Source organism: Lichenostomus cassidix, chromosome 4 (genome assembly GCF_008360975.1).
Source record: "Lichenostomus cassidix isolate B80296 chromosome 4, HeHo_3.0, whole genome shotgun sequence".
NCBI lineage: Eukaryota > Metazoa > Chordata > Aves > Passeriformes > Meliphagidae > Lichenostomus > Lichenostomus cassidix.
The window spans coordinates 42,216,378-42,241,949 of NC_139484.1; the positions used below are offsets into that span (position 1 = coordinate 42,216,378).

Here is a 25,572-nt window from a genome sequence, read left to right on the forward strand (position 1 = left end):
AGCGGCGGAGGGGCGGGGCGGAGGCGGCGGCGGCGCGGCCGGCGATTGGCCGGAGCGGAGGGAGGAAAGGCCGCGGCGCGCGGCGATGATGTAATGGCTTTGTGCGCGCGGCGGCGGCGCCGGGGCAGCAGCGCTTCCTGCGGCTCGCGGGGCCGCGCGGGGCCTCCCAGACCCGCCGCGGCCCGGCCGGAGCGCGAGCGGTGAGCGGGGCGGCACCGGGCAGCGGGCAGCGGGCACCGGGCACCGGGCGGGGGCACGGCACCGAGCCCGGCGGGACCCCCTGCCTCTGCGGCTCCTCCGCGCGCTACGGGGCCTTTCACGCGCGCGGGGACCCGACGGGCGCCGGCCGACCGTGTGTCGGTCCCCGCGCGCCGCTCGCTGGTTTAGCGCGGCCCCGGGGAGCCGGAGGCGCTGCTCCCGCCTCGGGAGGCCTCCCGCCTTGCCCCCGGGTTTGGCGTGGCGCTGGTTTGCCGCTTCGCTGCCTGCCTCACGCAGCCCGGGGATCCGCAGGATCGCGCCCTTCCGAGCCGCGGGGCAGGGGCGCCTGGGCAGCCGGGTGTCTCCGGTATCCTTGTCACCAGCGCGCCTTGCCGCCCGTGGGCGAGAAACAGTCCCTAACGAAACTGTAGGGTTTTAGTTTCTGATGGTCATCTGAACTCGCGTACCCGAAATTCACGTGGTTTTGGTGGCTATGTTGTCCTGCTTTTATGAGAGTAAAGAGTAAAGCGTGGTTTTGGTGCTTAAGCCTGGTTTGGTTTTTTTTTTTTTTTTCCAGGTAAACAAAGAGTAAAAGCTTACACTTTCATGCTTTGCTTTCTTTCTTTCTTAGGCTAAAAAAATACACAGTTGAAGTCGTCTTTATGAAACCAATCCTTGGTCAAGTGTAACTTTTGATGTATGGTCTCTAAAGCCCCCCACTATGCCAGCAGCTACCGTAGACCATAGCCAAAGAATCTGTGAAGTTTGGGCTTGTAACTTGGATGAAGAGATGAAGAAAATTCGTCAAGTTATACGGAAGTATAACTATGTAGCTATGGTGAGTGGATGCTTGATGTCTGTCTAGCAAATTACTGCAAAAATCATTACTTCAGTTTGAGTCACTAAACTTCCTCATCCTTTTCGGTTGAAAGTATAAGGAGATCTTAATGTTAAATTAACGCTGAATGAACATCTGGGTCCTAATCTTTTACCTTTTAAAAAGTTTACACACAGTACTCTTTAGTTGTGGAATGGCTAGATAATAAGTTTTATTACAAATGAGCAATGTAAATCTATATGGTTGTGTTTTCAAGTTTTAATTCTGCTCTTGCAGGACACAGAATTTCCCGGAGTAGTTGCAAGGCCTATTGGAGAATTCAGAAGCAACGCAGACTATCAGTACCAACTCTTACGCTGCAATGTTGACTTGCTAAAAATAATTCAACTAGGACTGACGTTTATGAATGAGCAAGGAGAATACCCTCCAGGAACTTCAACTTGGCAATTTAATTTTAAATTTAACTTAACGTAAGTGTTCAATTTCTGTACTGCTAAACACAGTATGTTTCTGACTTACTGAAAATGTATAAGTACTGTGGCAACTTTTTTATCTATCTGATTGGAATACTGGAATAACATAAATATTTGTGTAAGGAAAACTTTTGTCAGACAGGCATGTGCTTTCTTCCCTCATTTCTATGCTGTCTGTCTTACTGTTGGTAATTTGGTCAAAAATGCTAAGTAGTTTCAAAAAAATTTGTGAAAGGCATTTATTCTTAGTGTAAGACTTAGCTCTGGATTTTCATGTTTAGCATTTCAGAGTGCTTCTGCCTCAACTTAGTTTAACTCGTGCTAGTTGTTATAGAAATTACGTATTGCTTCTTTACATACTTTAAATGGAAAATACCAACACTTGAAGAAAAAAACATAAAGTGTATATATAAAGTATATATATATATATTTATATATTAAAAAAATCAGTGAGAAAACTTTAGGTATAAACCTCACATTTTCAGGGGGATCAAACATGTATCTAATGCTCTAATTATATCTTTAGCTGGTTGTACCCAAGGCTATTAGTATCTTGATTTTTTTTTTTTCCCTGAAGTAAACATAATTGATCTGATAGATTTTCATATGTTGATTATCTATTGAATTGAATTTCAGTGCAAACACTTTTCACAGATTTAAGTGTGTTCAAGCCTTAGGGGTTTTGGCAGTTGTGTTACAAGTTGCTAAATGGACAGCATTAAAGATATGAGTTAAAGCCACAGCCTACAAAGGAGGTTTAGAGAACAGAGCTTCTTTTTTTCTGCAGATGAAAAGACTTGTTTTCAAAGTGTTTGAGGTTCTTAAGAGGAAAACTGCTGCTGCCTGTCTTGATTTCTCTGCTTTTTTAAACAAGCAGTGCTGTGGATTTTGACAGATCAGTTTGGTCTGAGCAATGACATGCTCTGTTTAGTCTTGTGTGAATTGTCTCTTGAAAGAAAAGTGCAGATTTAATGTTTTGGTATCTCTGAAATTACCTGGCCATACGAATGCTGGATGGATGTTACCCATTTTTTTAAATAGAAGAATATACTAATCCTACTAATTGTGGGAGAAAGAGGTGTGAATTAATAACTTCCAAGCTGTGATCTGTGAAAAAGAGCCTGTGCTACACTTTATTTTCTGAGCTTCAAATGTCTATTGAATATCAAACAACTGAAACCAAAAGTAGTTTTCCATCCATTTGTGCCAGATGCTACAGAGATAAGACAGCTTAGTAAAGCAAGGTATAGGTAATCACCAAACTACTTTGCGACTAGTTGACAGGAAAACTTACAGAAATATAAATATTTCTATAAATAGGAATGTATTTATAGAAAAATATAAGCTTGGTAAGTACTGCATGAAAAATGAATATATATTTATGTTTTTTTACATGGATGGACAACTTACTTATTTTTGTCTGTTTCTAAACATCCTTTTGGGAAATGGCAGTGTGCCAAGTGTTCTTCTCCTAAAGCAAAACAGCTGTTGGTTTTTCCTAGAAGGTAATTTTTTTTCTGTGTGTGGTTCCAGCCAGATCTTGTTTTAGTGTACTTTTAAATAGCATAAATATTTCTATGCACCTGATGAGTGCAGAGCATCAGCTATAATGAGACCTCCTTTTTGTTAAATGGTGTGTTTGTTTTGGATGGGTTCTTTAATGTGTTACAGAGCTAGACAGGTGTTGAGAAGCTGATGGCCTCAAAGCTGGAGAACTGATGAGCAGCTGTGGGGGAGGGAGGTAAAAAAGGTATAATACATCTTGAGAATGTATCTGTGTTCAGATGAATGATGACTTGCTGTTAGGAATAAGGAATATAGGTCTATGACTGAATCTAATAGTCAAGTTTGATGTATTGGTTATCTTGTCTGGGTTTTTTAGCGTGTTTTGCTTTGATTGTTTTTTATTAAAATTTAAAACTGTACAGTGAAGAGATTTTGTGGAGTAGTATGTTGTGGACAGTAAAATGAATGTCATATTCTCAGTAGACTCATGTTTGCATTTGCTTTTTTTTTTTCTTCATTTAACCATTCTGTGTTTTTGTAACGATCATACCAATTAAACCTTAGGGGAAAATAAACCCCAAAACATGAGTTTCATCATTAAACCCTTGAGAGGTCATGAAAGAAAAGTTAGTGGTAAAGGAAATAAACACAGAGGTAGGAGGGGTCAAACAAGTCATAGAGGAATTTTTATTTCATCCAGTTAAATCTTAGGTCTAAAATAGGCTGTTAAAGTTTAAATGGATTTTTTAGGAAGAAAAAGTTAGGGTACCTGATTTTTAAGGATTGGCTAGATGGAGCAAGTACTTAATTTCCAATTTTATTGAGAAAGAAGTTTTGATGAACACGTGTCTAAACATTTTACATAAGCTTAAATCACAAAAAACGTGTGGGAAATATTATCCACAGAACTAATTCAGTACTGGGACCATAGTTCTGTAATGTATTGTGTTAGTGCTTCAGCCGTTGTATTTCATTTGTCAAGGTTCAAGTAATTAATACAGATATTTTACCAAATTAGTTCCATAGATCCCCTTTCATCTGTAGGTTTGCAAAAGAAGGGTTATAGGTAACTGGAAGAGGAGCAGGAACTATATTTTTTGTGAAGATGGTAAGAATGGAGGTGCTGTGAATGGGGAAATGCTAATGAAGGTTAAATAAAAGTTTTGGAAAATGGTTGGTCTTGTAATTAACCCGGAACAAAGTCAAGCTGCTCCTGCTCTGTGCTAGTGAAGTCTGTAATATATAGCAAAAAAGAAACGTTACCTGACTGAGGGTTGTAGATTTTGGAAATTTACTTTTCCTCTCTTTTTTTAGAGAAGATATGTATGCTCAGGACTCTATTGAACTGTTGACGACATCTGGTATCCAGTTTAAAAAGCATGAAGAAGAAGGAATTGAGACACAGTACTTTGCAGAACTGCTCATGACATCAGGAGTTGTATTGTGTGAAGGAGTCAAGTGGCTTTCCTTTCATAGGTAAATTCTGCATGTTAAGTATTTGAGGTTTCAACATTGGTCGGTGAATTGAATTCTAGAGCTTGGATTTCACATCTCCTGTGTTTAAGTCCTGTGTATATAGCTGATAGGTAAGGCTTAGAAATTATTTCTGCTGTAATACCTCTAACACCATTCTGTATTAGGAGAATAGAGGGTACAGGGGTTTTTACTGGTGTTTTTATTTTTGGTGTTGAAACAGTAACCAGGAAGCTGTGAAGCTGAAAAACATGAAACTGCTAAGCCAGCAGGTGGAGCTGTACACGTGCAAGTAATAACAGAAACACTGCTAAAAGCAAACTATTTCTAAGCAAGCCTTGAGGAAATACTGTTTGTTTCATGGGAGATACCACCGCAGAATTATCAGTGGAGAGTTTGACAAAGCACTTTTAAATTTGTTGTAAATCTGCTAATCTGGGCAGACGAAAATTACTCAGTTTGGAAGGAGATACTTTATAAGCCTTAATTCTAGCTGCAGTAATGCATATATTTGACTGTTTATGCCATCAAAGGAATCCATCTTTCAAGTAGTAATAGAAATGAGAATGCTATGAATCTGTCACAATACAAAAGATTTTTGAGTGTTAATAAGATTTAACACTAAAACATACGCAGTAGTTGTTGTTTAGCCAACTACACGCAGAATTTTTGCAAGCAACAGTGGCTTTAAAGGCTTATTGCTATGTAATACTCTCAAGCTGATGTCTTAAATGGTGGCTTTTAAGGAAGTCAGCAAGGTAAAGTAAATGAATAAGGTTGTAAGCAAACTAGTCTCTGCTAAAACATGTTTATCTCTCATTTTATGTTGGTGGATGTTATGTAAACAATGAAATTAGAAAAAAACCCTCATCCATAAGTATTAGCAGTTGGAGAAGACAAAGTCATGTGGAATTAGAGGCGTATTTATTCAATAAGCAAACTGAAAAATAAGAATTGTTTTGGCAAGGAATGTACAACAGTAGTAGAAGGATGCATATAGCATTGTTGCAGAAGTCATTGTTTTGATTTGCTTTGTAGAAAGAAGTGTTAGGCTGAGTTTCCAAAGGAGAGAGGTTGAAAAGAAAAGACAGTTAAACAAAGAAGGATCCTCTGAGTACAGTTGTCACATCCATCTTCCACTTATAGCTGTTTCAACTCACAATATGACTCTGAAATAATCTTACTCCTGCTATCTTGGTTCTAGAGTAGCACTTTGGGGAAGAATACTGTAACAAGATTGCCATAAACTGTGTCAAAAAACCCACAAAAGCGAAATGAGAAAATTAAGGTTTAATTGTTAACACGGTATTATGGGCTCTTATGTGTATATTTGTGATTTATACTTGATTGCAGTAATATAACTTGGATGGTTCAGGAGAACGGGAGGCAGGTTATGCATGTAACTGGTGCCTCAGCAGAGATTGCTATGTAGGAGCAGCTTCTGGCTCAAAGTGGTGTTTTTCCAATATTGCCTGATGACTAAGGGCCTGGTGTAAGGTATACCTGAGCAATTTCTACACTAGGGATTCTTTTTAGAGCATAATTATATTTAGTGTGTGTAATTCCTGATTAATAGGCTGGTCGAAGTGTAGTGCAGGCTGTGTGCAATGCCATTTTTCACTGGTGCAGCTTATGAAGGGTTTTTGAAATGGCTTTGTTAATAGAAGTCCAGTTTCATCTGTGCTAAAATGAGTTGCTGCTGTAGATTTCACTGAAAGTGCATTTAGAAATCCTCTCAAGACAGCTGTTCCAGCAAATTTTTGTCAAACACTGATTATCAGAGTTTTTTAAAAGCTTTTGTACTTTTTCAGACCTTGTTGATGTTATCTTGAGCACAAAATCCTGGAGTAAGTGGATTAAGTTCTGAGGAAACTAAAATTGCACAAAGCTATAAATGAGTATTGGTCATAAAAAATGTGCGACGAAGAATAGTGAACAGCTGTTTCTAAATATATCTTTGATTGTGATTATGTTCTGTCAGTGCAAACTTGAGCAGCATGATGCTCAGTTGAAAATTTGTTCCATGCAGGCTTTCTATGCAGTATTTGTTTGACTACTGAAAGAGCCTGGTAGTTGCTGACTCTATTGCCTGTTTCCTTAAAAAGCTTTAATTACTATTAATTCTTAAAGTTTGAGTCCCGTAGTAAATAGGTAGAAGGGAATTACTCCTTTTTTGGTGTATGAAGTTATGGTTTGATTTTCATTTTACAGTCTTTGATTTCCTTGAACTTTCATGCAGTTTACTTCTAAGCTCTTTGCTTCTCAAATACTTCAAAAAACTTTGTGTGCTTTTTGTCTCTGCATTTGATTTAGCTGCCTTGGCATCCTGACATGCTGGCAAATGTGTGTGGACCTGCAGTTCTATCAGATAAGGGTGAAGAAATATTTGCACTGTCACCAATGCTTGTGTATTGCAACTTCATAGACAACTTCATCAAATCCTGTGTGTGCATTAAAATGTATTTGGGTCAATGAGAGAGGAGGGGGAAACCCTGAATTTGTGATTTTTATCACAGTCAAAAGAGCTGTGAGTGCATGGCAATCTAGCAAGTTAGGAAGGAACAGCTCAAATATTCATTTTGTGGATGTTCAACTGACTGTTCTGCTGAGCAGAACAGAGTGTCCACTTGTGAGCAACCTCCTTTGTCTACCTTTGGAGGGTCTGTGAAAATATGCTTTTTTGAAGGCAAAACCCCAGATGTTTTGGGATGCTGGAAAGTTCCAAGCTAATGTGTTTCAATAATCATTTGTGTCTAAGTCATTTAGTAAAATTTAATCTGTTGGCTCATTTCTGTTACTGTTATAAAATGAACTAAAGCTTTCTCAGCTATTGGAAGTTTTGATTTATTTCAGAGGCTTGGTGCTTGAGTAGAATTCATTGTTCATTTGCTATCTGAATTCTTTCTTGATGATAGTAAGGAAAAGAAATAGAGGCATGTTTGATCTTTACTCGTGTCTTGTTGCCTAGAGCTGTCCATGTTCAGTGAAAAAACAAAACAAATGTCTGTAAGAGTACTTATGTTGTATTGCTCCACAGTCTGTGGCTCACTATGCTAAGCAGTTTCAGGTGATTATATTAGAAATGTTGCAAGTTTTTTAAGGCAAGGAAGCCTATGTGCCTCTGGGTATAAACCAACCACTAATCACTGTTAGAGGATTAGAAGAAAACTTCTTTAATGAGCGGGTAATTACATAATTGCTCACCATGGGCTTTCTTACCTGTCTCTTAGCAATCAGCAGTGGCCACTCAAAATTTGTTTTACTGGATCTATCTTAGTCTGGAATTGGAGTGAGTTTTTTTTGTCTTTAAACTTGAATCTGCTACATTGTCCAAGTGAAAAGATGTGTAATTCTCAATCAAAATTGCTATTTGTAATAGCCTGCTTCCTCTCAATATGAATAGTAAAGGAATGTTGACTTTTATTTTGTTGCGATTCTTCCTTTAAAGAAAAGACAAGTGTTTGAGAGATTTTATTCATATACATAATTTTTTTTGAAGACAAGTCCAAGTATCTTTCTTGTTGAAGAGGAGTAGCACAAATACTGTTTTTTTCACTTTAGAAGTTTTAATATGGCTGCTGCATTTGAGCCTTGAGGATGATCAATGTCAGGAATTCAAAGAGTTAAACTGTAGACTGTAGAGGAGTAAGTCTCCTTAATCCTGAACAGTCTGTTTTGCAACTTTTTGAACAGCCTTTTTTGCTAATGTGGCTTTTTCTTTTCTTCTTCTATAGAGGTCTTTATGCTGATACAGGCTTTCCCACCCCTTCCCTCCCCCTTCAGACGATCTAATAAAATTAGGCTTCCAAGCTACTGTTTTGCCAAGTTTAATACAGTTTTTACTTTGTAAGAGTCAATTGAAATCCTTCTTTATCTGTGGCTCCTTTGCTCCTTGGCCAGTGGCTGCTGCCCTGGAGATTGGAGGGTGGCCAGCACAGCTTCAAAGCACCAGATGTGCAGTGCAGGATTTGTTCAACATGAGATTTCTGCTTGGAGCACTGGAAATCCCCATGGGAGATCTGCAGTAGTCTATAACTCTTGTATATTTTGTATTGATGGACTTGTAGTAAACAGTCCATTCACTCCCAGTATGTTCAAGGTTTTTCTATCCTCTGCCTAGAAATGCGTAGGATAAAGGTGATGTAGATAACCTTATCGTATACAAAAGATTCAAAAAGTAAGCTTACTTACATTGAAGGTGCAAGCTGAAGCCTGAGCCTATATCAGAAGTCACCACTCTTTGTGGATCCTAAATGTCTGCAGAATCAGTGGTATAATGCTCTTAACTGATTTGTCTTTTGTGTTGCTCATCTCACAGTTAAAAATCTTGGTCAGTATTTACCAAATTGCAAAATTCTTAGTTTTGAGCATAAATGTTGTTGTAACCAAGAATGAACACAAAGTCTTTAACTGGAAATTTGGAGTCTATGCTGGCCACTTACTCACTTGAATAATCTCTTGGCTCTATGTTAAGGTTCCTTAAATAGCAAAACTGATGGAGCCTTCAGTAGAGGCAGCCCTGCTATGTGTTTTTACTTTTTGTTAGTACAGGCATTTTTAAAATCATATGTCAGTAAAATCTAGGAACTGATTTGGTTTAATGCAAAAAAACATGGAACAGAAAGTATCAGTCCTTCATTTAGTTTAGTGCATATGTGCATGAGCAGTGCCACAAGTACAAAGGATCAGAACAGATGAGATTCATAGTCATATCATGAATAATCTGGTTTGTAATCACTGCCTTCCTAGGGAAAAGCATAACTAGTCATCACTGCTGTTTGTTGTGGTGTTTAGTCCTGCTTTAATACCTGACATCTGTCTCTCCAGTACTTAACCCTCTTGTTTCCTCTCATAACTCTTCGTAAAAGTACATGGTTTCCACGTTACTGTCACACCTCATTCCTATGTCCTCTATCTTCAATTGAGCTATTGAGGAGGAAGCCTTCCTAAACTATTCTACCATATACACACTACAACACCTCAGTTTCTTCTAACAAAAATGTACTGCTCAGTTATCTTGCTGCCTCTTGCAGACTTACATCTACACACAAAAATTTTTCCAGCTTACTCTGTCATTGCCTCCAGTAAGAGTAATAGTCTACAAGCTATTAAAAAGTTTTTAGTTGTCTCTGTGCTGATTTAATTGGGAAAGTTGAAAGACGATCCCTCTTCTTTGTTGCTGAGGGTTAAATTTTCCTCCAGTCGTAAACATGCACTGTCTCTGGAAACTCATTAATCTTTTGGATTTCAAGAACTGTAGAAGTCTCTGTCTGTCTGAGTAGTGAGAAACTCCAGTCCATGTGAAAGAAACCAGCTTAGGAGTCTTCCTGGTGGGAGTTCTGATTATCAGATGAAGACTCAGCAGCACTACCTTATTTCAGGATTTAGACAAACTCCTGTAGGCAGATCTTTTTGTGTCTTCACTTCGCTTCATTCAGACTAAATTAAAATCTTTTCTCTGGAATCTGCAATGGGGGCATTTACATTAAAGTTTAATTTTTTTTCCATAAAAGTTGGTCTTTAATTGCATTGAATTTATGAAAATTGTCCTGTCAATGTGCAATGAAGTCTTGATGTTGGAAGTGAGAAGGATGCTTTTAAGTTACTTGCTTATATTGGTTTTGTTATTAATTTGCAGCGGATATGACTTTGGCTATCTAATCAAAATCCTGACAAACTCCAATTTACCTGAGGAAGAGCTGGACTTCTTTGAGATACTGCGATTGTTTTTCCCTGTCATCTATGATGTAAAGTATCTCATGAAGAGTTGCAAAAATCTGAAGGTAAGTAGTATGTTAATGATTTGGAACAATTTTTTTCATTTGGAGACAGAGAACATCATGCTTAAAAGTACTTTCTCTATTTTTATTATCTGGTTTTGCTTTGATAGTGCATATTAAGTATTGTCTCAAGCTTTATATATTTTATATTGAAGGTATTATTAGAAGCAGGCAGGAGCACAAATCAATTTTTATAACTCCTTACTGGTTAAAAATATGTTGAAACTGTATCTAAAATGCTTTGTTGATAGATGATAAACCAATGTTTGGAATTAATTCTTCATTTCCTTAGCCATAAAAATTGATGTGTTTCATATACTCTTATTTCCTCATTGTGCAGTCCACTAAAGCACTGTCGTTATCTAGGCAAAGGTAATTGCAAGAAGATGATGTGGAAGTGTCTTGGGAAGAGAAATAGAGTGAAGAATGTTTCAGATAGCCTCATAAGCGAAGATAACAGCATAGATTCAGGAACAACATGTGACTTCTAGGAAAGAAAAGGAACTAGAAATTAACCTCTCATGCCAGGCCAGCGGGGCTACTGATTGGCTTACTCTAACAGGCATAAAATTTGGATACTTTATTGGACTGGAGAGTGAATGGGAGCTAGAACTAAATGTGTGAAGGGGAAGACACCAAGTGAAAGAAAGATACTAAAGGCAGTGTTTACAGCTTTACTTGCCAAAGTGCTGTTAAGAGTCTGGACTACTTCTGGAATGAGGTGCATCACTCATCTGAGGCAATTGATGATTTCTTGTTTTTATGGAAAGTTATTTAACTCTCTAGGCTTTCTTAATGAAAACCTGCAGGAAGAAGAGAACACTCACCTTAGTAAAACCAAATCCTAACTAAGGAATGGCTTGCCACTTCATCATTGGTGAACTAGTGATCTGTGTGCTGTTTATAGTCCTCTGTTTTTTTCTGAGGTGGACTATCAGAGTGTGTCACTTTGAGTAAAAGCCTACTTTTGCAGGAAGTAAATTGTGTGAATCCATTGTTAATCAAATTAATGTTGAAAATGTAGACCACCCTTGCAGTTAGTAAGAAAAGTGGACTTATCTGTGTTCATATGCAGCTGTTATTGGTATAATCATCTGGGCAAATGTGTATTGAGAACACCTTAGAAACACTTTTTCTCCATAGAGGCCAGGAGCAAAAATTAAATGCTCCTAAACTTCAGGAGTCTGAAATTAGGGGTGGGGGGAACCTCCCCAGGAAAGTCCTCACTTTCTCACTCCCAGTGAAGCAAAGTAGAGCATCTGGTGCCTATCTGGTGACACACTTTGCAAGAACAGAATGTATATTCCAAATTTAGTGACATAGAAAAGGTGACAAATTGATGTTCCATTCAGAGGTGACATTCCCAGTGGGCTTGGGAAGGAAGGTATTGTAGTTTCTGACATAATTAAGGCATAGTTGTGTGTAACCTGCATTGTTTAGAGACCTAAGACTTTTTTGGAAGACAAGAAAAACCTTCACAGGTCTTATGTTGGCAAACCATAAGAACAAGGGTGATTTTTTTTTTTTTTTCAGAGCTGAATATGTAGGTCAGCTTTCCTGCAGTAAATTTTGATCCAGTCACCTAATCTGCAGACTGATAGTGACAGCAGGGGAAGGGAAATGGACTATCTTACCCCTCCAAATTTACCAGTGATGAAATGATGGTGGACTTGAACTATACTGAGAGAAGCTGCCTGAAACAAATTACTAAATATTCAGTGTTGTGACTCTAAAAATGCATGTGCTGTCTCCTAATGCGTGTCACTTTCAAGCTTTATTAAATTGCAGTGAATTGAACAGCTGTGCAGTTGTCTTTTATTGACTTGTCTAAGTTATTTTTTGTATGAAAGTCACTGATCTGCTGTAGGTCTCCCACTCTCTGCCCCCACACACTCAAAAAAGATTCTTGGCATTGGAATGAGAAATAGGCTTCAGGACTGGAAATCTGTTTGATGCTTTTTTTGTGGAATTAAATACTCTGTGAATTTACAGTATGTTATTATGACTTTACTGGCATGCAGATTGAGAGTTAGCTTGAGTTGTTAATAGGTTAAACTCTTGCTTATTGTCTAAAAATCTTTTTATGTAGGCAATTCCAAATCTTTCGATAGTAGTGGCAGTCCTAAATAATGTAGATTGGTAGACCTTGTTGGGAACTTGCTTTTAATTTTGAGATTTGTACAAAACAATGAACTCTGGGACTGTGCTATGAAATGAGAGTTCTAAGTAGATTTGATGTTGACTGTGGTTGTCTGATTATGTAAATTATTCTGTGGTCTTTTTCATGGAAGGTTGATACTCTGAAAATTTGGGAAGAATTTGTCCTTCTCCAAGGGTGAAGTGTACCTACCTGGAGCAGAAAAGTCTTAACTGAAAGAGAATCTCAATAACCTATTAATTTTCTGTTCTGGTTCTGGCCAGGACAGGGTTAATTTTTGTGGTAGCCAGGAGGGAGCCTGGTCAGGGATTCAGATTATTCTATGCCACCTCACATCAATTTCTGGGCGTGGGGAAAGGGCTCGCTTCCAGGTCAGGGTAGTGTGGTGGAGTGAGCAATCAGGTATTGTTGGGGGCTTCTGCTGGGTGAGCAGTAATGTTTGTTTTCACTCTATCATTAGTATGTTATTGATTCTGTATGTTTTCTTATCTCACTGCTGTTTTCCAGTAAATTGTTAATATCTCAACCTGTGATCTTCACTTTTTGTGCTTCCATTTCTCCTCTCCAGCCTGTCGAGGGAGAGGGGGAACAAGCAAGTGACAGTGTAGTTTGGAGTGGTTTCAGTGGGAACACTAAAGTGGAGAATGACAGCCTTACTTGGCACCCTTCTGGGGCATGAAGGGTTGAGATCTGAGCAGAGTGGGTTGGAAACAAATTTCATGAGAGTACATGGTTACGGTGTTGCTTGGTCTGTTCATGTGAGTGGGGTACTTAACTCTGTATATGTTTCTACATATGCACTATGTGCCCATCAGGGTGCGTTTTTTCAGGTTAGGAAGAGCAATCAAGATTGCTTTGTTGATGTATTGTGGGATATCAGTTTATGATAATGAAGATCATTTGGGATGTGTGTTCAGTGCGGCTCTCCTACCCTTACCTGGGGTGCTACATCTTGGAGTCCATTACTGATTATACCTAGTCTGTGGGGAGAACAGGGGAGGATGGCCTTCCCTAGCTTTTCACCACTTTTTTCTCCTTCGGGCCTGTTAGAATGGCTTTTGAGAATTTTTCATTTCCTTTGGATATTAAGGAAAACATGTTCTTGTTGCTATGCGTGCTATGCCTATACCATGTTTAAAGTTGCTACAGTGAACACAATGTCTAGAATTAGGACAGAGATTTCTAGGTGGGTCAATCAGAGATCTGTCCTGAGGGTGGTTAGTCATGAGATCTGTCCTGAGGGTGGTTAGTCATGAGCAGCATGGAATGTGAGCTAAAATGGCCCATTTTTAGGGAAAATTCTCTTCTTCAGTGGTTTGAGAGTGTCACTACACACCCCAGTAAAGTGACAGAATATTTGCACGAAGAATGCTCTGGTAGCTCTGTAAACAATCAACTTACTGAAGTGTGCTGGGCCCTGCTACTCTTTACTGGACACAGTTCAATGCGAGAATACCCTTACAGGAAGAGGAGGAAAGCAGATCAACAGGCACTGTGACTACTCAAAAACACAGCTGAACCAGAACAACTTGTGCCAGTAGCAGTCACACCTACACAGAAGAAGAAATCCAGGGCCAAATCAGTTTGCATAGTAAGGGATAAAGAGGAAGTAGAGCTCTCACAAGAGGAGAAAGAGGCAAGGCCAGATTCGTATCCCTGGGTGAGCTGTGAGATAAGCTAAAAGATTTCAGCCACCAGTCATGAAAGCCCCTGGTGACCTGATTGCTCTGATGCTGGAATATTGTGGCCCATGATTTGAAAGTAGGTGGTAGTGAAGCCAAGCAACTGGTATCCCTATCCTGGTGGGGTACTGGGAAGAGGACAGAAACACTCAGCCTCTGGAGGCAACTCCTGTCAAGTGTGAGAGTAGGTAGTCTCTAAAGGATGATTGATCTCATGGTGTGCCCAGGCAGGTGCAATGCCATGGAGGAAGATGTCCAGTACCTGAGAGAATTAGTTACGCTGGAGGTGATCCATAAGGATTCAAATAACGAGAAGTCCTCCGTAGATCCAGATGAGGTCCATTGTACAAAATCCATGTGGCAGAAGTTTGTATGGAGCACACTATTGTCATATGCCAACTCATTGGTGTTGATGTCAATGAAAGAAGGAGAACAAACAGTGCTTCAGGTGACTATCTGACGAGCAATATGAAGATTATCTCTTTTCCTCCTTTCCGATGTGCTCCTCAGCTATGAAAAGACTGTCCAAGACTGCCAACAGATGCAAAAGACTCATGCAAACTAGGGAAGAAATGCCCCATGCCCCACCAGTATGGACCAGAATCTCTGCTGTTGGGAGCAAGTACTCTCCCGCTTGAGAGAGAGGACACACACCACAAGGTAACCTGTGGTTTTACCTGCATGACAATGGAGAGGACACAAGGAAGTGGGATTAAAAACGCACTTCTGCCCTAGCAGCATGGGTATGTGAGTTGAGAGGAAGAACAACCACCACAGGATATTCTTAAAGGATGAATGCTTCTCCAGTTTCCAGTGGGCAAGTCCTCAGACAGAATAGGAGGGCTGATGTTACTTCTGATCCTCTCAAAGAGACCTCTAGTTCATATTAACGAGTGACCCACATGTACTATGACCACAACTTGCCAGGTGGAGGAAAGGGATGATAGGATCTACCGGACTGCATGGATCTGATAGCCTGGTACATTCAGACCCAGAAGACTATAAGGTTTTAGTTGATGTCAGCACCCAGTGTATCCTGGTGCCATCAAGATAGTAAGGGCAGAATCCACTTCTGTTTCTGGGGTAATAGGCAGATCCCAACTGCTGACTGTACTGGAAGCTGAAGTGAACTTGACTGGGAGTGGTGGTGACAAAAGCACCCATTGTGACTGGCCCAGAGGGTCTGTGCATCCTTGGCATAGATTACATCGGGACCCGAAAGGGCATTGGTGGGCTTTTGGCATAGCTGTTGTGGAGACAGAGTTAAATTGGACTTCCTGGAATACCATGCCTGGATTCTCAGAGGACCCTTCTGCTTTGGGACTGCTGAGGGTCAAAGAACAGCAGGTACCGATGACTACCACAACAGTGCGCAGTATCGCACCAACCAGGACTCTGTGACCTCCACCCATGAGATGATTCCAGATGAACTGGAGAGCCATGGAGTGGTCAGCAGGACTCGCTCACCCTTTAATAGTCCTATGTGGCCTATTGACAGTGGATTATTGTGGCTTGAATGAAGTTGCACCACCACTAAGGGCCACCATGCTGGACATGCTGAAACTTCAGTATGAACTGGAGTCCAAAGCAGCAAAGTGGTACCACCATTGACATTACCAGTGCATTTTTTTCCATTCCTTTGGCATCAGAGTGCAGGCCCAGTTTGATTTTACCTGGAGGGGCATCCAGTATGCCTGGGAACAACTGCCCCAGGGGTGGAAACAGAGCTCCATCTTTTGCCATGGACTGATCGAGACTGCACTGACGAAGGGCGAGGCTCCAGAGCACTTGCAGTACATTGATGACATCATTGTGTGGGGGAACACGGCAGAGGAGATTTTTGAGAGAGAAAATAATCCAGATTGTCCTGAAGGCTGCTTTTGCCATAAAGCCAAGTCAAGTCAAGGGATCTGCACAGAAAATTCAGTTTTTTAGGAGGAAAATGGCAAGATTGATGTCATTATATTCCATTGGATGTGGTCAACAACATAGCAGCTAGATTCCCATCAACCAGCAAGAAAGAAACACAGGCTTTCCTAGATGCTGTGTGTTTTAGGAGGATTCATATCCCTGATTATGGTCAGATTATAACCCTCTATGTCAAGTATCTCAGGAGAAGAATTATTTAAAGTGGGGTCCTGAACAACAAGCTTTTGGACAAATTTAACCAGAGATTGTTCATCCAGTAGCCCTTGGGCCAGTCTGGTGTTTCACACCAGACAAGGTGTGAAATATGTGCTCTGCACAGCAGCTGGGGAGAACAGTCCTTCCTGGAAAGCAGGAGGTGCCTGGAGAGACTTGAGGCTGCCCTCTGTGTTCTGGAGTTGGGGATACAAAAGATCTGAGGGCAGCTATCCCCTAATTGAAAAAGAGATCTTGGAGGGGTTTGAGCTGCATCAGAAGTGATTGGCAACAAAGCACAGCTCCTTTTGGCATCCCAGCTCCTAGTGCTGGGCTGGATGTTCAAAGGGAAAGTCCCTTCTACACGTTGTGCCACTTATGCCACATGGAGTAAGTGGATCACTGTGATTTCAAAAATAACCTCAGACACCTGGGCTAGAGAGCACAGTATGGAGTGAGTATATCATATTCCCTATCATGCACCAGCCTCTGGGAGAATTCAATGGTACAATGAACTGTTAAAAACATTGAAAGCAATGGTTGGTGGGACCTTCTGACAGTGGGTTCTGCATTTAGTAGTGTAGTTTGGAGTGGTTTCAGTGGGAACATTAAATTGGAGAATACCATTCCTAAGCCATGACATTTTCAGAGACAGCCAAATTTTCTTCTGTAATTATTGCACTTACAGACCAAGAAACTTCACACAAAAATGGTGTGGTATATATTTACAAATATATATACATACACCATTAAAAGCACTATTTTCAAAGCATTCTTCAGTAGGCTCTATTACTGTAATTTTTGTATTACTAAGTCTACATTCCAAGGCTTGTGGCTGCTGTGTGAATATTACTGATTTTTATTCTGGAGTATTAATTTCTTCAAAGTGATTTGGAGCTAGAGTGGATAGTCTTACAGCTAGCAGAATCTGATAGGCGCTGCTAACTTGCAGTTTGAGGAAGTAGAGTTAGGAACAGAAATTGTTACCTTTGAAAGGGTGTGCATCCAAGTTCTGGTGTGAATTAGCCGCTGATTTTTGGAGTTAGAAAGCAGGTAATATGCTTGTCTGAGATGCAGTCTTACTGCTTACCAGCCCTCAGATTTTGAGAGTGTCAGTGTCAGTCAGTGAGCATGTTTGCCATGTTCAAATGCTCTAGCCAAGCACATGAAACAACTAGCTTCAGTGCTTAACTGTATAGCGTGTAGACTTTAAACTCCTGTAGACTGTTCTGCTGCTGCTCAAGACAGACTAAAACTAGCTCTAGCAGTACTAGGTTTCATGTCAGTTGGTAGGTGTTATTTGGGAATGTTATTATTGAAGCTTCTATCTTTTTAAACAAAAACCTGGACTCAAATCTGTTGCTGTAAGATTCGCAGGAATTTTCGTAATGTTTCATCTGATTCTCAGTATGAACTCCTTAATAGCTCCATGAATTTTAATTTTGACTCTTACGCTTTTGCTTCGTTTACTGCATCCCTTCCTGTAATTGAAACAGGTTAAGAGTGCAAGGGAATGTGAACTCTAGGCATTCTTTATTTAAAAGCGTTGCCTCTGTGCAACATTTTTGCCTTGCAAAATGGTAGCACTAAGGATTCTTTCTTTTTATTTTTTTTTCTTTTTAATCTTTCTGGATCTTTAAGAATGTGCATGTGCTTTAGTCTTACCAGTAGCTTTATAGCTTAATGAATTAAAAAAAGATTTTGTACAGTCATGTGCTCACAGCATTAAAAGATTGCAGTTACTGTATTACATGTCTGTCCTTCAGCTGATCAGTGTTATCTATGTAAAACCAAGCCAAATTCTGACAGCTTTGCTCTCACACATAGAAGCTATTACTACTTTGGAGAGGACACTAAAATAAGGTTTGTTTAGTCACTGGAGTTAAGGGGATAGATTTTCACATAAGCTTATTGAGAAGAAAATTTCCTTCAAAACTGGAGAAATTTTACCATTTAGAGAAGATAGATTTGCAGCTTTTGTGTGTTCTCTACAGCCTTGTAGCCTGTCCTGTTAAAGCATTGTATCAACAGTCAAAAGGAGCAATTAATGTTTTAAATTGTACCCTTTTTGTATGTCAGATGCTTATATAATTTAAGAAGCAGATTCACTACACATGTGACTATTAAATATACATCTTTAACAGAAAAGCTAGTTACACCATTGGATTTTAGTATATTAGAAGACTACATGCAATATGATGGATTTTTTTTTTTTTTGCACATTTTATCCTCTATTGCCCTATAGCAGCTAGTGAAACAAACTTTAAAGAGGGGTAAAATGCCTTGTATGGACAGAGTGAGCACTACCTTCTGTTGGGGAAGATGAAATAGGAAGGCCTTACAGATATGATAGCCTTGCAAAAGATGATGAGAATATGGGAAATATGAGCGAGATTAAAATGAAAACAAGATTCGAGTTGTAGAGTAACTAGAGAACAATGGTATGGCCAAGGCAGGTAATCCCCCTTCCTGATTGAACAATGCCCTCTGCCCAGACAAGTCCAAGGGCCAGGGCTGACCTTACATGCCTGATAGAAATCCCAAAAAGGCAGTTTTTCTAAGGTTTGAAACAAGACCCTATATGCTAATGTGATGATTCTTATAGGCTGTATGTAAATGCTGTAGGACTTGTAGTTTGTCTTAGATTGGTTAAAGAAGAGTTGAATATTCAACAGAGAAGACAATTTATTGTATTGTAAACGGCAAATCGCTCTCTTTTAGCTCTCTTCTTTCTGCGCTCTCTCTCTCTCTCTCTCCCCTCTCTGCTGGCCTGCTTGGACTCGCGTCTTGCGACTCAGCAGGCCTCTCACCCCCACTCTATTTCGCAATAAACCTTCATGTTCTAAAACTCATCTTTAGAGATCTCTTGTCCCTATTTTTACCCCCATAACTAAACCCCACGGAGTCAATTCCCACAACCTTCCTTTCTTAACTTTGTCCTTTGATTTCTAAATGTCTATGGTGTAACACTTTCCTGGACTCCCTGTAGTCTTCTATGTACATAAGGGTACTCTTGGCTTTTGTGAAGGAATGTGGAAAAACCCCTACCTTAATTGTTGAAAGGCTAGTTGAGAGAAAAAGGTCTGTTTCAAAGGAAGCCAAGACACTTTACACATGGAGGAATATGGGCATCTCGTTTCTACGTATTTAAATTCTTATGTTTTTAAAAGGTAAAAATGTTACTCTATACTTTTGTTCAGATAGAAGTATAGGAACACGTGGTTTTGTTCTTAAGCATTCCAAGCACTCCTTTCAGCATCTTGAAGGAATTGTTAAGTAATGACATCTGGTTACTGGAGAAGCTAAAACACAAGGAGTTTGCAGATACTGCTTTAGTCAGTACTGACAGAGAATATTAATCTTGTTTGATACTTAAAGTTTGATTCTCCTGGTATGCATTTATCTAGTATAATGACTGTTTCAACTACTATGCAAATGTTAAAATATGCCTGAGGTTGTATGACCTGTATAAGAGGTTTTCATAAATACAGGTGTTCAGTTTTCTAATTTAATTTTTTTCAGCAGTTAACAAAAATGTTTTCTTTTTCAGGGTGGATTACAAGAAGTGGCTGAGCAGTTAGAACTGGAAAGGATAGGACCACAGCATCAGGCAGGATCCGATTCTTTACTCACAGGAATGGCCTTTTTCAAAATGAGAGAAGTAGGTGGACATACTGGTTTTATTTTCATGGTAGTAATGTGCTTTGATAGTCACATGGAGTTGATGATTCTGATAAGCCTGTGGTATTTTAAGGAGGTCTCTGAAGGGCTTCAGGGGTCAATCCTTTTTTTCACAAAAGTGAGACCACCTGTATTTTCTCCAGAGCAAGCGTGAACCAGCCTTACTAATTCCCTGCTTTGCTGCTGTGAGTATTTCTGCCCAGTTCCAGCCTAGGCCTGACTTGTGGATTGTTTGTGATCTTTTGTTTTGGGGTGCTTTTTTCCTCACCTGTTTTGCGGTGTGCCTTTTTTTTTAGGTGGCTGCTGCAGTGAATTATGAGCTGCTGAAGCCAGATTCCTTTCTTGGCAACTGTACTCAAGCCAATGGGTTTGTTTTTTTAAGAGCTTTTGCTCAGTGTAATATCCAGCTGGTGTGTCCTGCTGCTTGTGGCAGGCTGAGGGGTGGGGAAGGAGTGTTGACTAATCACTTCTAGCTAAACTTTCAGGCTAGAGGTATATTAAACAATGACTTTCAGGCTGCTGTGGAGAATTTCAATGCATTTCTTCTTCTTTCCCATTGAGTGAAGCAGAGTTTAACTAACGTTCTAAAAGCTTTATGTTCTGGTCAGTTAATTCAAGGTTTACAGCAAGGACAATCAGGGCTTACTGGCTTCACATTTCCTTGCTACTTGTCTGCATACAACAGGAAAATATTAGGGTATTTTGCATTAGCAAACAATCAAATATCAAACAGCCCTCTTCTGGAAAGCAGTTGCGCTGGACAAATGCCAATGCATCAGAACATGGCATTCTTCCAGCAATTCAGTGTAATTTACCATGTCAAAATAGATGGCAATATCAAACCTCATCTTTTAATAATGTTAAGTACTGTATACTGAAGTCTACCTTCTGGAATCCAGCCTTTGGTATGAAGGAGAAAATGATCAAGAGATTGTGACAAATAGTAGTGACACAGCAGGTGAATAATAAAGAAAGTGGTTTAAGCTGGTTTGCTCATCCTAACACTCTGTTCTGCCTCTGCTGGAACTGTGGTAGTTGTCAAGCAGGTTATGGGCTACAGATGCAATGAAGAGGATTACATTTCTGGTATGATTCAAGCCCAGTGTGGCTACCTGCTGTCTGCGTGGTTTTGTTAAACTTCCACTCCTGAATTTGAAGCAAAATCCAAAGCTGTCAGGGTCTAGTCTGTCTTAACAGCTGGTCTGTCTTAACAGACCTATGAAAGTCTTCGAAGATAGATAAGAGAAAGTATTTGGCAGATGCTGCAAGAAAGCAAGCAGCTGGCCAGAGAAAACCAGATCTTGCCTAAAAGTAGAAGATGACTTGTTGGCCAAAGAAAACAGGAAATATTGCCCAAAAGTAGGGAATTCCTTGCTGGCCAAGGAATACAGGAAATATTGCCCAAATTAGTAATCTGCATATACCAATCATACAGTGCATGCTTAGCTTTGTTTATCACCTCTAACCAATTCTATAATCGCATGGTGCGTGTACAAACCATATGTAGAAGTTCCATGTCGTGTGTACGGAAAGTAAAAGGCTTTAAAAGAAGCACTGCTGAAGAATAAAGTGGGACGACTTTCTGCATCACATTGATGTTATGTCGTACCCATCTCACATGGATTTATTAAACCCTGACACAAAGCTAAGAAAGGGAAGCATATGATAATCATGCTGAAGATACAGCCTTTCAAGATAGTTTTCTGGAGGAAAAGGTTCAAACCCATGATACTTTTTTTAATGAGATGTAGTTTGTGTTAAGTGGCAAACTAGCTTGTTGAATTTATTTGCTAAAAGCTTTTACCAGAAGTCGAAGTCTCTGAGGGTTTTTTAGGGCAACATGCTTAATTAAGCCACAGATATGGACTGATAATGATTTTTTTCCCCAGTACTTCTAAACGGTATTTGCAAATAAAGCATTTCTAAATAAGAACTCAGTAGTAAGCAGAGAGAAATACATTTAGCGTAGCTTTTTTAAGCCTTTTCAGGAGAGTTCAGTGTTTAAAAATGTACTTCGGAGTAAAAAGACTTCACTTTACCGTGCTTTTAGAAGTACAAAATTGTGTTACTAATTGCTGTGAAGGAGAAGCAACTTGCTTGCTGGGTCTTGGAGTCCCAGCCAAAAAGGTTACTGATCCTTTTCTTTCCCTCAGGAATACTTAAATAATGATACAAGAGTAGAATTATTTTTTTGGACTTTTTACCTATCTGTATTTCATTAAGAATTGCTGGGGGCTGTAAAACTTTCAATTGAAATCTCTGATTTCTGCAGTACAGAACTTTCCATCCTGACTGTGCTGCTAAAAGCAAAGCTTGAAGGGAGAAGTTTTGAACTGTGTGGTATATACAGGCATCCATGTTTAGATCATGTTTTGCACACATTCTGTTCCTGCATACTTCTGCCTGTCTCAGATTTCTGATATTGATGATAGAGTGCGAGCCACTCGGGTGTCCAGGATTGCCATGATGGTTTTAGGGTGAAAAATGTTTGCGTGTGTGTGTCTTCATATTTTTGCAAGATAATTTGTGATTTTGTGCTTGAAAACCTAAGTCTTCAAGGCAGAATATCAGAATATAATGGGATTTATTTTGTCTTCCACTGGAAGGTTCCTTTTGCAATTTAGACTTGTAGAGTGTAAATGCAGTCTTAATACAAAATTTTGCTGTTCCTCATTAAATGAAGTCCCCCCTCTGTGAGGAGCTGAAAATACATCTTTCTGCATTTCTCTAAACTGCATAGTGGGTTTTGTGCTCATCCTCCCCACCCCCAAACCTATATAATATAAATCAGGACATATCCCTATTTCCAGACAGAGTTTGGTGAAAACTCCACTGAGGAGAGGTAAGGGAATGGGCACTGATGATGGATGCTAAGCATATGACTGTTGTAAGAAGCACCACAGAAATCAGATGGAGAAATACCTTTGTTGCGCTTGCAGATATGTGAGTGATGACTAATAGTACAAAATTGTGAAAACATTGCATTTGGCCATTTAACTGGGAGAAGTGCACAGGAAGACTGATTGTATTTCTTGACACATTTAAATAATCGTATCATATAGCACATTGTGATAATGTGTTAAGTATGCTATTATACTAATTATATAATTTTTTGCACCTTGGGATTTGATATCTTATTTAAAAATAAGTAATTTTAAAGCCTTTCTACAGCTCTATTGCAGCTGAACCTTTTCTTTTGCAGTAATTCATGTCTCTCTTTTAACTTTTTAGATGTTCTTTGAAGATCACATTGACGATGCCAAATACTGTGGCCACTTATACGGCCTTGGTTCTGGGTCATCTTATGTACAAAATGGTACAGGAAACGCTTATGAAGAAGAAGCCAACAAACAGTCATGACATGAAATGAAAGGCCGTCTTTTTGACCTTCACATGCTTGTATATAGGTTTTATCTCTGGTTGAACCCCTTGGACAATTAAGGCTTTTTCCCCCCTTTCTCAGCACACTTTCTTTTCTGCCTTTCTATGTACTAAACTTGACTGTTCCTATCACCGATTTTGATCTTAATATTGATATGTAAAATTTTCTGGGTTACATTTTGGCCTCTTAACAAGCCCGTTTGTAAAGAAGCATGTATAGGATCAGCGAGGCAGAGAGAAGGGGAAAGTTGAATCATAATGAATTGTCTGGTAAACTTACCCACGTCGTTCTTCCAGTTTTTTTTGTCTGTCCCTTCCCTTCTCCAAATTAATTGGCTCCGATTATAACTAACTTCCCCCTTCGTGTCTGTTCCTTCCAGTATGCAGGCGTTTTAGCTATTCAAGATTGTGGACCATCAAATTTGCACTTTAGAGAGCGACTCTGACTCAGATCCTCTGTTTTATTTGAAGTTTGTTTCGGTTTTTTCTTTTGCCCTCAGCTAGAAAACAATCATCTGCCAAGTTCAGCAGCTTCAAGCTGTATTTTCTTGGTATCTCAACCCACAGAACGTGACTTATTTGCTGCATAATCCCTGTTTGTTCAAGTGAAACAAACTACTGAAATCATAGTAATTGCTCTTACTTTACTAGTGTTCAGTCATCTTCCAACACATCCTGCACGTCAACTGCTGGTTGGCCTGCTGCTTTAAAACTGCTCTGTGATGGGGGATAGAGGCTTGAAAAAACAGCTTTACACCCTTCAGGAAAAGAACAGCTATGACTTTAGCCTTTTTGCCATTAAGCTGAGAGTTGAAGGATATTGGAAAAGTAGGAGTCTTGTAATGGCACACTTCCCTTAATTAACCTCACAGCTTTTATTCTAGTAATGTACACCTCAGATATTTTTTATGAAGTCATATTTATTATGTACTTGATTTCATGATTTTTGTAAGTCAGTTTAGTTGAAGATAAACCCCAAAGATCTGAAAAAATACTATTTAATTGAATTACTGAATTAGGACAATTAAATCATGGTTTTTTGTAGTTGTTACAAAGACAGATGTTACAGATATTTGTTGTAAGACAACAAAATATAAATAACTTACAGCTAATAAAGTTGCCTGAGGAGTGTAATGCTAGTTTATTTTTGAGTATATCTTGCAATATATTTTAGATATATTGTTTTAAAGGACCCTAAAGTATGTTCTTAACTCTGCATAGCATGTATACAGAGCAGTTGTGCAGGAAGGATTTTTGGTATTGAATAGCTAAATACTAGCCTGAAATGATGGAATGTGTGACATTGTGTGTCTGTGCGTGTGCACGCGTACGTGTATTTGACACGGAAATCAATGGCAGAAAAATCTCCAAATGTTCACCAATTATTCTGTTTCATCTTGTACTTAAAAGCAAAAAATCAAACACCTTTTTCTCATTGAATTATGATGATGTAACTGGGCGGTCCTTTTTAAACAAGTAATTTGCATAACAGAGGGTATTTGTTTTTAAAGCTTTTGTAAATAAAGGCCTAAGAAATGTTTTCTTACGTAACAACAGACTGGTGGTTTTGTTGCAAAATTTTTCCTGGAATGTGATCATTTAGTCAGTTCAGCTCTGTTTTGTTAGGCATGATAGTTCTCTTCCACATGCTTATAAAGTGATCTAATTCGCTGCTCCCTGACTGATTCCACATTCAGAGCAGAATTGTGTTCATTTATTTCCATTCATTTAATTCTTACTGTCCTCAGCTGTAGGAGTGGTGACTGCAATTTACTTCTGAGGCATCATAATCCCATTAGTAATTTTATACCATTATGTATTGGATGATGGTGACTTGTTTTAACTTCAGTTGTCTTTGGCTTTAATAAGACAGTGATAGTGAAAGCAGGATGAATTCTTATTGTGGCCTCCAGGGAAAACTTGCATACACATGGAACGAAGAATCCCTGAAGTTTGATGCATTTGCTTTAAGGTAGTAGCTTTGCCTAAAGCATATGGATACAGCTATCTGGTTAACTTGAGCAGAATGACTCTTCGAAGGACTTTAATGGGTTTTTGTTTTGAAGTAACTTTTTAATCGAGGATCAAAGGAAGTTTTTAGAGCCTTCTGAATGTGTGCCTACAGTAGAAGTTCTAGTGCCGATGGGGATGTGCTTTTGAAGTGACTGCTGAGCATCCCATATGCTGTGCTGTGCTTTTCTTTGCTTCATGCCGTAGAATGGTTTGGGTTGGAAGGAACCTTAAAAATACTCTACTTCCAACCCCCCTGCCATGGAGAGGG

At 39.4% G+C, this 25,572-nt stretch overlaps 1 protein-coding gene across 4 annotated transcripts; it reads left to right on the forward strand.

Annotated features, from left to right (window-relative positions):
* The first annotated feature begins 71 nt into the window (after positions 1–71).
* Positions 72–24,845, forward strand: CNOT7 (CCR4-NOT transcription complex subunit 7). Of its 4 annotated transcripts, none has more exons than XM_085058871.1 (7): positions 72–90; positions 830–1,036; positions 1,313–1,506; positions 4,330–4,491; positions 10,127–10,271; positions 19,780–19,890; positions 23,142–24,845. In XM_085058871.1, exons 2-7 carry the CDS (start codon positions 920–922, stop codon positions 23,268–23,270), a joined length of 858 nt encoding a protein of 285 aa, XP_084914997.1. In that variant the 5' UTR covers positions 72–90; positions 830–919; the 3' UTR covers positions 23,271–24,845. The 4 variants fall into 4 exon arrangements, with proteins under 4 accessions (XP_084914997.1, XP_084914995.1, XP_084914998.1 ...); XM_085058869.1 differs by having other exon boundaries at positions 77–200; XM_085058870.1 differs by lacking the exon at positions 72–90 and adding an exon at positions 611–713.
* Positions 24,846–25,572: the final 727 nt, after the last annotated feature.